The 13,424-nt window shown below is 39.1% G+C and overlaps 1 protein-coding gene across 7 annotated transcripts in view; it reads left to right on the top strand.

Annotated features, from left to right (window-relative positions):
• Nucleotides 1–13,424, top strand: part of ARHGEF7 (Rho guanine nucleotide exchange factor 7) — a 125,665-nt gene that overhangs the window by 80,203 nt on the left and 32,038 nt on the right. For all 7 annotated transcript variants that reach the window (XR_009746822.1, XM_061472747.1, XM_061472749.1 and 4 more), the window contains 4 exons: nucleotides 8,470–8,608; nucleotides 9,485–9,544; nucleotides 10,532–10,678; nucleotides 12,145–12,231. Coding sequence is in view for 6 of the 7 variants with exons in the window: in XM_061472747.1 (XP_061328731.1) it covers nucleotides 8,470–8,608; nucleotides 9,485–9,544; nucleotides 10,532–10,678; nucleotides 12,145–12,231 (433 nt within the window). In the remaining variant the exon portion in view is untranslated. The remainder of the gene's footprint in view (nucleotides 1–8,469; nucleotides 8,609–9,484; nucleotides 9,545–10,531; nucleotides 10,679–12,144; nucleotides 12,232–13,424) is intronic.

Raw genomic sequence — 13,424 nt, 5'->3', positions numbered from 1 at the left:
CAAGTCCAAAGAAGGGCCACGAGGATGATCAGGGGACTGGAGCACCTCCTGTATGAAGACAGGCTGAGGAATTTAGGGCTGTTCAGCCTGGAGAAGAGAAGGCTGCCTGGAGACCTCATAGCAGCCTTCCAGTATCTGAAGAGGGCCTATAGGGATGCTGGGGAGGGACTCTTCATTAGGGACTGTAGTGATAGGACAAGGGGTAACGTGTTAAAACTTAAACAGGGGAAGTTTAGATTGGGTATAAGGAAGAAATTCTTTACTGCAAGGGTGGTGAGGCACTGGAATAGGTTGCCCAAGGAAGCTGTGAATGCTCCATCCCTGGCAGTGTTCAAGGCCAGGTTGGACGAGGCCTTGGGTAACATGGTTTAGTGTGAGGTGAACCTGCCCATTGCAGGCGGGTTGGAACTTGATGATCTTAAGGTCCTTTCCAACCTTAACTATTCTATGATTCTAAGGGGGATGCACATATATGTTCATATATATGTATATATATGCATATTAATAGAAATACAGTCAAGGCTGAAAGGGATTAATTATTTCTTAATGAGATTTTCATGTTTGGCTCTTCAAAGCCACTGTCAGCTTTAATTCCCTTAAGTTACTCAATAGTCAAGCTGTTCAAATGAGTATGATGGAGAGGCATGAAGAAATGGGAATAAAACCTTATACAGCCCATACGGGAGATCAGGTTCCAAAGCTGCATGTTTCTGAGGTTGTATTTACTTCTGCTAATCACAACAACAACGAACCCTTGCTATGGAATTTGGCAGCAAATTTTCTTCTTGATTCCAGTTGTGTCCCTGTAAGTTTTATCGAGGTGTTAGAGTTTGTACTCAACTTCTCCAATTCTATACAGTCTTGAAATTTGATAGGTACTTTGTGTCTCAGGAGTTGTTTCAGAGCTGTTGCATGGTTTTCTCCAGAATTAAAATTCTTTGTGTAACAGATCAAGAATTTTGAAGAATTAAGTAACTTTTCCTTAGGTCTGTCATCATGTCTTGCAGCTGTGTCTAAAGCCTGTGGCTTTAGCCACCACAATTGGCCACCTCCTGAAGAGGTAGAGTTTGCCAGGTACTGTTGGATGGTGGCTCTGGTGCAGATCAGTGTTTTACATGTTTTCACGACTGCCTCTTATTTTGTTCTTCTTGTTCCATTCTCTCATAGTGGCTAGAGTGCCACCATACACAAACCTTATTGTGATTAATTTATTTGGTAACAGTCATGCCTTTTTGGCTCCATTGTAAGAGGTTTGTTTCTAATATGCAGTAGTTTTGTTTGAAGATGTCAGTTCAAGTCCAAGGTGACCCAGTATAGTATAGGTGCTATTTTAGAGGATTTTGCTAGCTAGTGAGAGCAGTACTGCCTCAAGGTTGTAGTGTCTAGTCAAAGTAGCATTGGTTATTGTGTGTGCTTCTCATCACAGACCTACACTTGCCTTCTATTAAGAGAAGAAGCAGGAAGACCAGCCTAAGCTGTAAAAGAATGAATTTCCCTCAAATTAAAAAACACATTTGGATAGAAGGTACAGAAACGAGTAATTGCAGTGGAGTAAGGAGCCCCAGGAATGGGATGTTACCTTCCTGGGGGAAGATCAATCACAAGCCACAAGGTTCAGTGCAAGGAGAAACTCCAGCAAGGATTAAGAGGAGGCAGAATCATAGAATAGAATCATAGAATACACTAAGTTGGAAAAGACTTTTAAGATCATCAAGTCAAACCGTTACCCCAGAACTGCCAAGTCTACCACTAAACCATGTGACTTGAGGGCCTCATCTACATGTTTTTTTGAACACTTCCAGGGGTGACGATTCCGCCACTTCCCTGGGCAGCCTGATCCAATGCCTGAGCATCCTCCTGTGAAGAAATCATTCCTAATATCCAGTCTAAACCTCCCCTGGTGCAGCTTGAGGCCATTAACTCTTATCCTGTCACTCCTTACTTGGAAGAAGAGACCAACCCCCACCTCACTCCATCCTCCTTTCAGGTAGTTGTAGAGAGTGATAAGGTCCCCCCTGAGCCTTCTTTTCCCCAGACTAAACAGCCCCAGTTCTCTCAGCCACTCCTCATCGCACTTGTGCTCCATACCCTTCACCATCTTTGTTGCCGTTTTCTGGACCCACTCCAGCACCTCAGTGTCTCTCTTGTACTGAGGCGCCCATAACTAAATACAGTGTTGGAGTTGCAGCCTCGCCAGTGCTGAGTACAGGGGGATGATCACTGCCCTGGCCCTGCTGGCCACATTATTTCTGATACAGGCCAGGATGCTGTTGGCCTTCTTGGCTGCCTGGGCACAAGCTGGCTCATGTTCAGCTCCATCAGTCAGCACCCAGCATTTGGTGTCCGCAGACTTACTGAAGGTGCACTCAGTCCCCTCGTCCAGATCATCGGTGAAGGTGTTCACACTGCTTGGGCTCCTGAACTCTGTACCAGTTGCCCCAAGGCCCTGAAGTCCTTCTTGAGTTCACTCAAGCTTCTTGAAGACATTTCCTAAGAAGCTAGGATTAGGATTTTGTGGACTGTGTCCAAAATGGCAAGAGGAAAGATAACCGAATATAGAATTCGCTGAAGGGTAGATAACATAATTTTAAAAAAGTCTGACAAGCCCCACTGATAAGTGGCTGTAAAACTCTTCTGAAGAAGTACAGAGAATACAGACCTAATGTAATTTGTGTTAAGTATATAATTATTATTGGGGAGGGGGTGTAAGGTGGGTTTTTATTTTTGGGGTTTTTTTTGGGGGGGGTGTTGGTTTTTGTTTGTGTGGTTTGTTTTTTTTTAGTTTAACAACACCATGTCTATTTTAAAACGAAATGGAAGAAAAATGCTTCCAAAAGAAAATTTAATTTGAAGAAAAAGCAGACAAAAAGTCAGTAATATACGCCTGCTTTTTTAATTTTGCCAAGAGGCAAGTGTCGAGTCAGTTTGCAGTTACAAGAAGGCTATTCACAGATCTTTGCTTCTTCAAACATTAGTTCTGCTAGATTCTTCTGTTTTCTTAGATAACGTGTCCCAGGCATATTCTCCACTTGCATCACAGACCTAGCAGTCTGGACAAAATCTGTGGAGCTGAAACATCACAGTTACTTCAAGTAACTGGAGCGTGGAATACAGATCAGCTTGAGTCAGGAAGCTCTTTGTGCCTCCCTCACTTTGGTGCATCCCTGAGCCTTCAAGTGTGCAGGCTGATGTCATACACCAAGCAACAGTCCCTGGGAGAGGAGCTGGACTGGGAAGTTTAGCACTAGGAAGTTAAAAGCTGCTGTTGAGGGGTTGCTGAACCAAGCTGTGCCACAACGCTCTCAAAATGCGGTGCCTGTGTGCAGTCCTCAGACCCCTCAGCAGTGATAGCTCATGCTCCATCTATTACAAAGAAAGACCTACTTCAGAAGTGTAAGTTGTGATTTTTGTATGGTTTAGTTCCTGGATCTGCTTTCCTCAAGTTTAAATGGCTTTTTATTTTTCTTAACCTTCTGTTACTTGTAGACGCATCTGAACTTGTTTTCTTCACTCCCGGGCTCTGACTTCCAGCTTTTGAGGCATCTGTACTAAGAAAGATTTGAATATATTAGTAAGGCTTAACGACACTTTTCATGGTGACCTTTAAAATATCTTAAGCTGTGAACTAACTAGTCTGGAGAAGGGAGAATTCTTCAGCTTGAGATTTCAGGCTAAATGAAGCACAGCACAGCACTTTTGTATTCTTTTCTGCATTTTATTCTGTAAAATAATGCTAGTAGTGAATTCAAATCTCAGCTGCCTTTTTCTGAAAAGCTATTTATTTAGGCAGTTGAGACTAAGTTGGTGATTTCACCATTGTAAAGTTTTTCCTGTTCAGCTAAATGATAATCTTTTTTTAAAAGCATACTGCCTAGCTGTGGGCCAGAGTTCTATTTAGCATGTACTGCCTGGGAGATTGTGGTACTTGCAGGCATCAGTTAGAAACTGTGACATGAAAGAGCCATTGTCTTTGGTGAAGCAGCTGCACCCTTAAGCTACTGACACTGACTTTTAAGGTGTAATTAATTAAAAAACAGTTGTGAACTGTTGTCATATTAAAACAGTATTTTAACTGACCCCTATTTTATTGAAAGTAAACTTTTCCATTATGTTCTGTGTCGTGTTTTTTCTTTGTAAGTAAATGAAGGATGCGCACTTTAAGCCTTGAGATAAAGTAAAATCAGTTTTGCCAGATACTGCTGGTCCATGAAACTGCAGAGGTAGCAGGTTGGTTTAAGATGAGTAGATTGCTAGTGGGGTTTGCATGATGGAACTGCTCAGGCAAAGTTTTGGGTACCGTTGTATTAAAAGAGAGTGTGTGCGTGTGTTCATCCTAGAGTTTGGACAAGCTGTCATGTCAAAACTTGTGAGAGGGAAGCACAGAAGTGTATGAAAGAAAACATTGTCCTCTTGAGAATGTTGGGAGGAAAACTACGCCATTCAGTTTTAATTGCACCTATTAATGCCGCTTTGTGTAAAAGGCTTCCTGATGATGCCATCACTAAGCCTGTTTTTCAGGACCTTGTGTACATTTCAAGCCTGCTGAGGTTTAAACTAGCTCTGTAGGTTCCTATACTGTGATTAAAGAAAAAGACGATAAGCAACCAAGTGTTTGGTGTCAAGAGCAGTGCATGGCTTGGAAACTGCCGCAACATTGTGTAATCACAATGTGTGTTTAATTAAAGGCATTGCAGAGTAGGTAACAAAAATGGATAATTTCAGGCTTTTATTTCAGGTTTCCAAGTTGTCTATTTTAATACAGGCAACAGTGAGGTTTTGTTTTTTTTTTTGTCCTGTTTTCTCGCATGTCTATTTCATAATGCTGAAGCTGGGGAGAAATGGAACAATAATAATGAAAATCGGAAATGTGAATGTGGGTGAAATAGTAACCAATGTTTCTCCTACTCTAACGCATTAAATAAAAATAGGGGAGGGGGAGAAGCACAAGCATTGTGTTAGCAGATAGCTCAGCAAATACATTTGCATAATGCATTTGTGTGCACCCAGCATCATGGAGTTGGCCACAGTAATTAGGAATGGGGAGTTTTGCCTCTTTGCGATTTTAAGGTGAAAATTGGTGCTGTTCAGAACAATGTAAATTGAACACCATATGGTGTTTGCAATTGGCGTGTTCTGCAGAACACACTGCTATGTTGGGGAGAAAGGAGAAGCTGCATAGATATGTGTATGGATGTGCTGCTTGAAACAGGGAAGACTAGCAGATAAGGTGAAAGGGAAGAGTTGATAAAAGTTAAGGCTGTGTGCCTGGCTGAAGAAAACAAAACGTGAAGAATGTTTAAGTGTTTCATTCCTGTTAGTTCTTGTAGCAAGTATCTTTTACTTAAAGTAGATGAAGATACTTGTCAAATACCATGTGTAATTTAACTTTATGATCCTCACATGGATGGGGATACTTATGTGGAGCATTAATGGATAAAACAAAAAGAGCAGAGATGTGCATGTCAGCAGTGTCACATACATAATGAATTGAAATTTGAAACGGCTGAGTGCCTTCTGACAGAAGGGCTTTCACAGGTAAACTCTGGTAAAGCTTCCTGTAAAAACTGGGTGTTGTCTCTTCATTTGCCTCATCACCTCACTGGAAACAGCTTTTTCCCTTTTAACTGCGTCAGGAGGAGAAGACATGCCACTACACTATAGATGTGCAGCTTTCTGTTTCAGTGAATCAGCCTAAATCCTCAATGAACAAGTAGCTGGTAACACTGTAAACCCAAAACATGAGTCAGAATCCTTAGTCTTGTTTAGGGTGCCACCAAGATCAGTTGTCAAGTTCTGAAGTTGGTGTGATTTTTATGATGTGTATGTGCTGTGACTAAGAAAGTGTAAAAGCAAAGTAGGTCTTTGGGCTGTGGGTGTTCAGAATTGGCCAGCCTGACTGAAACTTAAATTTAAGCTAGAAAAGTACTTGGGTTTGTCTGTGTCGCATTAATATAATTTTTCATGCAAGGTACTGTAAGAGACTTCTCAATGGGCTTGAATTTTGGCTAAAACCTCATCACATCATGGGCAGATTTTAGGAGGCCTGGAGTTACTGACACATGTTACTTGTGAGGGACATAGCAGGATCTGCCTTGTTGAGCTGTGGGCATTCTCAAGTGTGCACAGCCCTTCCCTTTGCATCTTTAAAATGCAAAGCAGGTGTTGGGAAATTCCCTCACAGGCTTTCTTGGCTCTGCAGTTCAGTACAGCAGAAATAGCACAAATCCGTGTGCTGAGGAGTGCCTCGGCCCAGGTAGAATGGGGGTGGAGTGCTCTAAAAGGTGTGGCATAAGAGGTGGTATTGGACCTGACAGAATTTGAAAGTATGTTGGATGTATTTAAGCAACTTAGTGTGCATAAATACCAGTTAACCTGCAGACAATTATTGGAGTAAACTGTGGAAAAGCCTTTTCTTCTGTAAACTTGGGGAAGCTTTAGTGGCTAGGAGGAGAGAGATCTGGGTGGGATTGTCAGTAAAGCCCTTTCATTGAGTTGGAAAGGGCATGATTCATGCCTTTATTTTACTCTTTTCATCTGTTTAGACAAATTATATTGATAAGCAAAGTGTCACTGGTTGTGAAATTCGAAGGAGTGTGTGTCTTGGGGGAGGTAGGGAGGTCTGTTTTGTCTTAATCTGTGTAATGCTTTTCTATAGTATGACTCACTGGTAATCGAGCATGTGGATTATGGCGCTGTCCTATTAATGCTTTTTTTCCTAGGGAAATTGAGCAGGTCAGGATTTGCTTTCACTTCTGCAAGGGCACACTGCCCTAGATTTGGAGGTTCTTGCCTTCCCCTTTTTGTTAATGTGGCCGCAGTATGCGAGTGTTGCCCCTTTATTGCAGTTTGATGTTTGACAATGTGTTTTACACTTTCTGAAAGTACTGAGTATCTGGCTAAGGCTTCCTTTGACAAATCAAACTATGCCAATAACCAGGGAGAGAAAAATGTTTCAAGTAGTAATTCTGCCTTATGGGAGAGTAATACTATTAATCAGTAGGAAGTAATGACTTTCAGGATATCTTAGAGTGGAATTTGCACGACTGGCACGTGAGAATAATTGGTTTGTTGTGTTGAGGTGTTTTGGTTTGTTTTTTTTTTTTTTTTTGATCTAGTTAAGCTACCGTAACAAGGGCTCAAAACATAAGCAATCCCATCTGCAGACATCTAAAGTGACACAGCTTTAATGCAAGAAGATGTTGCCTTTATAATAAGGGGCTTTCTGAATTTCCTTTATTTAGATTTTTGTCTGTCTTCAGCTTGTATTTTCTGAAGCCTAGGAATCAGCTCAGGTGCTGCTCCACCTTTGTTTCCCCATGGAGCTTGTCTTCCACTGCAGTCCTCTGAAACCTCTGCTTTACAAGGAAGAAGAAGATGTACCCATTTTAAATTTTCTTGTTAGCAAAGTGAGCTGGAATTCCCAGGATGCACTGCTTTTGTAACTGGGCTAATGTAAAAAGTTGAGGAGCTTGGCCTGTTCTTAGAAATGATTCAAATATGAAAAAAACAACTGGATGGGGAAGTAGCAATTCATGATACTTGGAAAGCATAGATTTCTTACAGCAGCTTTGCTGTCAAAACAAGTATGTTGCACAAGTACACCCCCAGTGAAACCTTAACTTGTTTGAGAATAGATTGCACAGTAATTATTTCTTCTATGGAGCTGTCATTTGTATGGCTGCTTATTTGGTCATTTTGTAGTAACACCTTGGATGTGTGAGGTGAGGTCATTAAATAAGTAACATTCTATGTTTTTCTGTTAGTGCTTGACACCTTTAAAATATCGATGCTTGATTAAATATGAAATCATTGACTCATTTATGCTCGTGTATTACTTGTGTAAACCATCTCTAAGGTCAGATGGCATTTTACTAAAATAATATAGGGTAAATGGCTTTATTCTGTAATCATTGCTTGGATGAGGGTAGCATTTAAGAGCTGTCTTTCAGCATCAGTTGCCTAGAACTGAGGGTTTGATCTAATCTCTGTTCTCTGCATGGACCTCAAATCAAGTAACATTCTATGTTTTTCTGTTAGTGCTTGACACCTTTAAAATATCAATGCTTTATTAAATATGAAACCATTGACATATTTATGCTTGTGTATTACTTGTGTAAACCACCTCTGAGGTCAGATGGCATTTTACTAAAATAATATAGGGTAAATGGCTTTATTCTGTAATCGTTGCTTGGATGGGGGTAGCATTCAGCATCAATTACCTAGAACTGAGGGTTTGATCTGGTCTCTGTTGCTCTCTGCATGGACGTCAAATCTGCAGATTTCTTTGTTCCTGTATTTAATGCAGAAACTGACTGCAGCACTGAAGTTGTGCTTGAATCACTTTTTGATTTATTTGGCCTCTTGTCTTACTGGCAGAATTCATTGTGGATGAAAGACTGAAGAATCCAATGTAATTTTAATTGTTTTGGTAACTTGATCTTAATTTGCTTTAATGTCTTGTGTACGCAGTGAGGAGCTAGGAGAATTCATGGAGGTGAAAGGTGCCAACAGCCCCGGGATCCTTGTACTGACCACAGGCCTCAGCAAACCTTTTATGCGTCTGGATAAATATCCCACGTTACTCAAAGAACTTGAAAGGCACATGGAGGTATATCTTATCAGCATTTATGTTCCAGCTTAATGATGATTTGACAACAATTATTTTAAAGGTACATGTCAAACATGATGGGACCCAAAATTACATTTGTTTGCTCTTCCATCAGCCTTCTGAAATATGGGCTGCAATGGTTTAAAACTTAGTGCAATAAAACTTCTGTAAAAACTAAACATTTAAAGTTAAATTAGCTAGAAAAACTAATCGTCACTACTAGACCAATCTTAGGGTCTAGGTTGACTTGACATTGAATGCATCTGCTGCATGATACTTGAGGCTACTTTCTCTTGTAGAAGGTGTACTGCTTCTCATCTTAGGACCTCAGTGTGTCAAACACGAGAATAGTCCCTTTGGCTTCTACTGAACACTGTCCAAAAATTATCTTTCCAGTATGGGAAGGTGTTTGAGTAGCTGCAGTTTCTACTCTTGCATTATATAGGTTAAATTTTTGGAGTGTGAAGGAGAGAGAGAAATAGAAAGCATATGGGTCTTTGTCTTGTCATACAATTTGGTTTGTTAGTCAGTGACAACAGAACATACCAGTCAGTAAGGAATTTAGTTTGTGACAAAGCTAACATGCCAAATAAAACTCTTTAAAATAATCACTTTCCTGTTAGGATTTCAAGATCTCTTATGTACTATGTCTTGTAAAACTGCCTTGGGTCTATTTTAAGCTAGAGTAGGAATGATACGAGTGTGTCTTCATTTTTACTACAAGAAAGACCACCAATGCTTGATGTAAGAATAAAAAGGCTGTGAAAAGACAGCACATCAATCTACAACTTTTTAAAGAGTTGTTTATTGTTTTTAGTTAAGAGTCTAAAAACTTTTTATTTTACTAGATCTAAATCTTTTCTCCATTGGTTTTAGGATTATCATCCGGATCGTCCAGATATTCAGAAATCCATGACTGCCTTCAAAAACCTTTCTGTAAGAGTGATAAACAATAGATGGTGATATATTTTAAGTAGAATATTTTTGAAATTCATCTCCCTCTGTTGCTTTGAAACAGTGAGGCTTTTTTTGTAAATATATAAGAAATTTGTGAAAGCTTGGAAATTGATACTGTTTGTGGGATAGTTAAGGATAGCCCTTTGCTGGAGAGTTACAGCAAATACACTATTGATGTAAATGCCATGCAAAGCATTTGCCACCTCTTGGTCTTCCTTCACACTTGTGCTTTGTTTTCGTTTCTACTAGTGCTAGCATAACTAAGGTCCTGAGTAAGTGCTTCTTTACAGTAATTGAGCTGCAGCAAGCATATGCTTAATACAATCTCAGTTACAATAAACTGAATGTTTTGCGCTTTCTGTTAGAGGTGCGTGTGGTGGTAACCCAACATTTTCGAGTTTGTGGTTTGGGGATCCCATTCCATTGGGTGCTTTACAAACAAGAGAAAACAGTTCTTACTGAGAAAAATTCAAATGAATGGGAGTACAGCTAGTAGAGCAGGTTGGAGACTTTTAATAAAAATAGGAACACAAGGTTATAAACACAGTTTGTGCAGTTGGCATAGCTCTTTTTACTAAAGAATTAGGTGCTTTGTTGTATAGTCGTGTATTTGTGACAGCTGTTTTACTCTTTTCTGCTGAGCCGAACAATTTGTGGCTAGAAGTACAAAAATTTAAAATGTAAAGAAAGGAGAAATTTGAGAAACAGAGCTATTGGCTATGAGTTTGGAATGGTAATTGAAGTAAGTGTATTGAAAAAAAAAAAGTTCAAGTTAGCAAAACAACTTTTTGTTTTTTTTCTTAAGAAATAGTGGTAGTAGTCATCTAAATGAAAACACTTCAAGTTGGGTGCTGTCTTCTGTGCTACAAACACAGCAGTAAATACAACTGTAGTGGTATTTCTACTCTTAACCAGCTCCGAATTCATAGAGTTGATAGAGATGATGTTTTTTCCTATGTTTGTTAGGCACAATGTCAAGAAGTACGGAAACGGAAGGAACTTGAATTACAAATACTGACCGAAGCTATCCGTTGTTGGGAGGGAGAGGATATTAAAACACTTGGCAATGTGATTTACATGTCCCAGGTCATGATTCAGTGTGCTGGAAGTGAGGTAATTTCCTTCTCATCTTCTTGGGCTTTTCATTTTGAAGAAAATCAATTATAATCATTTTGCAGCAGAAGTAAACAGAATGCTTCAGAATTACTAATCTAGACTAAAATCTTTCTCTACTGATTTAAGGCTTTTATTACAAAGGCTGGGATTAATTTCTTTGAAGATGGATGGTCTTGTCAGTAAAATTTACTGAAATGGAACCAAATATAGCAATTACAGACATTGTAAGATGATTTTGCAGGACCATTTTCAAAGTGCATAATTAAACAGGGTTTTTCACATGTCGTTATGTTACAGGATCATTTTCTGTAGCAGTAATTATGGGGTGTGTATTATAAGGTGTCTTTAAGGCACAGTTGCTGTTTTGGGCACTTAGCTCAAGTAGTAAATTTTGAAATTTTTGAAATTTTTGAAATTTTGAAAGCTTGAGACCCAGGTGGTTTGAGAGAAGTGGAGTAAGAAGAGACATTAGAAAGTTTAAGGTGATGCTGTGAAGTCTGGGGCGATTTTTTTTTTAAAAAAAAACATCCAAGCACACAAAGAAGATGCTGTCCTACCAGAAATAATGTTAAAATAATCGTAAAAGTAAGTGCCAACAGAAAGGAAATATTCTACAGATTAGACATGTTTTTACTGTGATTTGTTCCTCTGTAAAATCAATGAAGCTTTGAACCTGGTGGGGGCTTTTGAATTGCAACCTCATTCAGTCAGTTTCCTCCATTAGAACAAAGATGCCTATAAATACGAAGAAAGAGAAAAGTTTTTATGTAACTGAATAATTAAGAATTAAATTTGTTAGAATTAAAACATTATACCTTAATGCATCTCTCTTCCATTGTTTGTAGTGGTAGATCTAAGAGAAAACCACCTCCTCCCATAAAAACATCCTTTGTGCTTTTGTTTCTGGATAACTTCTTAAGTGAAAGCAGCAAATTAAAGCTGTAACAAAGTAGTGAGGGCTTTTTATTGTAAATATAAGCATTATTACTTTTGTATTCTTTTTCTACGTTGGATCGTAACCCAACATAATTCAAAAATCTGATCTTTTCAACTTGAAACACCATGGTTTTGACATTACTGTAACAGCATCCATCTAAATTTATATTAAGAAACAGATCTAATGTGTAATTTTGGTTTTTGCTGAAAATGGCAAAGCAGTTGTTACCATATTAAACAAGGTCAGTATTTCACCCAGACTGTAAAATTTCTGTTTAAAATATGAGGCTTTACTCTCCAGGAGGAAGCATAGGCGTGTGTTACTGTCAATTTTCAAATAGAAAATCAAATATCTGTCTTTGCTTTTTTTCTAGTTTTACAGACAGTTAATTTTGCCAGAAGTAAATATTTGTTGAGTAATTATGGAGTAGTAACGTTAGTGGCAGTTTCTAATAATATAAAACAAAAAAAGGGGTGAGGGGGCTTGTGATGTTGTATTTACGTTTTCATTTTCTTTTTTTGATAAGGAAAAGAATGAAAGGTATCTTCTTCTCTTCCCTAACATTTTGCTAATGTTGTCTGCCAGCCCAAGAATGAGTGGGTTTATCTATCAGGTAAAGTAATACATGTATATATGTGCATAAATCTTCTGGGGGAAGGCAGTGTGGGTTTTTTTTTTTTTTCCAAATGGTATTTCAGAGGAAACTTTCAAGGATTGTTAAACTTCTGCATTTATAAAGATAAAAGGTTATTTCTGCAATAAGAACTGGTCATCTGTTTCATAAAATTCTGGTCTAGAAGCATGGGGTTTGATTTTTGCAGCTGTGATTATCAGCAGGGTTGTTGTTTTTTTTTTTACCTTAGTAGTAGTAGCTAAGGAGTGGAAGTGTTGGTAGCTTTTTAGACCTACACAGGGGAGCAGTGCTGTTGTACAGGTTTGTTACTGCTCTTTGCTGCTCAAGTCTTATCAAAATTACACAGCACTCAGCTTTCCTTCGTGTGAGTCAGGCTGTTGTCATCTGTTTCTTTAGGCATGTCTCCATTAGTGTTTTATATTTGAAATTAATCTCTTTTTCCTGTTTAATGATCTTTGAGTCACAGCATAGAAGTTGTTTTGGGGCTCACAGACTAGATTCACTCTGGGTGCAGCCAAACTGGAAGGCATGCTCCAGAAGTGCACTTGATCTGCTCCAGTTCTGTGAGCAGATCAAATACATGAACTGACATTCAAGCCCTGGGCCCAGCTTAGACTTAGCCGACTGTAACACCACCTGAAATGCATGCAATGTGGGCATCATGTCCTTAGCACCAGGTTTTTCACTGCACAAATCTTGCACTCACTGCTGGTAGACAGTCTTTGAGCTCTCCACCAAGTCTCCTAGCTGAATACTTGTGCCTGTTTCCCCACTACAGAAATAGAGCATTTGCTATAGTACAGGAGGATCAGTGCTGATCAGGTTGGCTCCTTTGTACTTTAGAACACATTTGCAGAAACACTTGCATTTTGGTATGTATTTCCAAAGACTCTTGAAAAGTGAAGCTAAAGCAAATGAACAGTCCATGATTTCCTAAATTCTTTATAAGTGTTCAAGTATTGCTGTGTTGTTTCCAGATATCACATCAAAACATCAAAAAGCAAGGGGAAAACTGCAACGAAGTTTTAAAAGGAGCCAGAGATTTCACCTGCTCTGAGTACTTTTGTAAACCAGCCTTTCAAGCAGTTTCTTTCTCCTGAGTAGTGATATGCCTGCTTGAAGGAATGCTGAAGTTTAGTCATTTGGGGTTCCTATGTGATCAACCACAGCCA

The sequence above is a fragment of the Pezoporus flaviventris genome, unplaced genomic scaffold, assembly GCF_033815535.1.
Source record: "Pezoporus flaviventris isolate CSIRO_AGI_PZ_B2104156 unplaced genomic scaffold, CSIRO_AGI_Pfla_v1 ptg000072l, whole genome shotgun sequence".
Lineage (NCBI taxonomy): Eukaryota > Metazoa > Chordata > Aves > Psittaciformes > Psittacidae > Pezoporus > Pezoporus flaviventris.
This window is presented reverse-complemented; position numbering and strand designations above follow the sequence as displayed.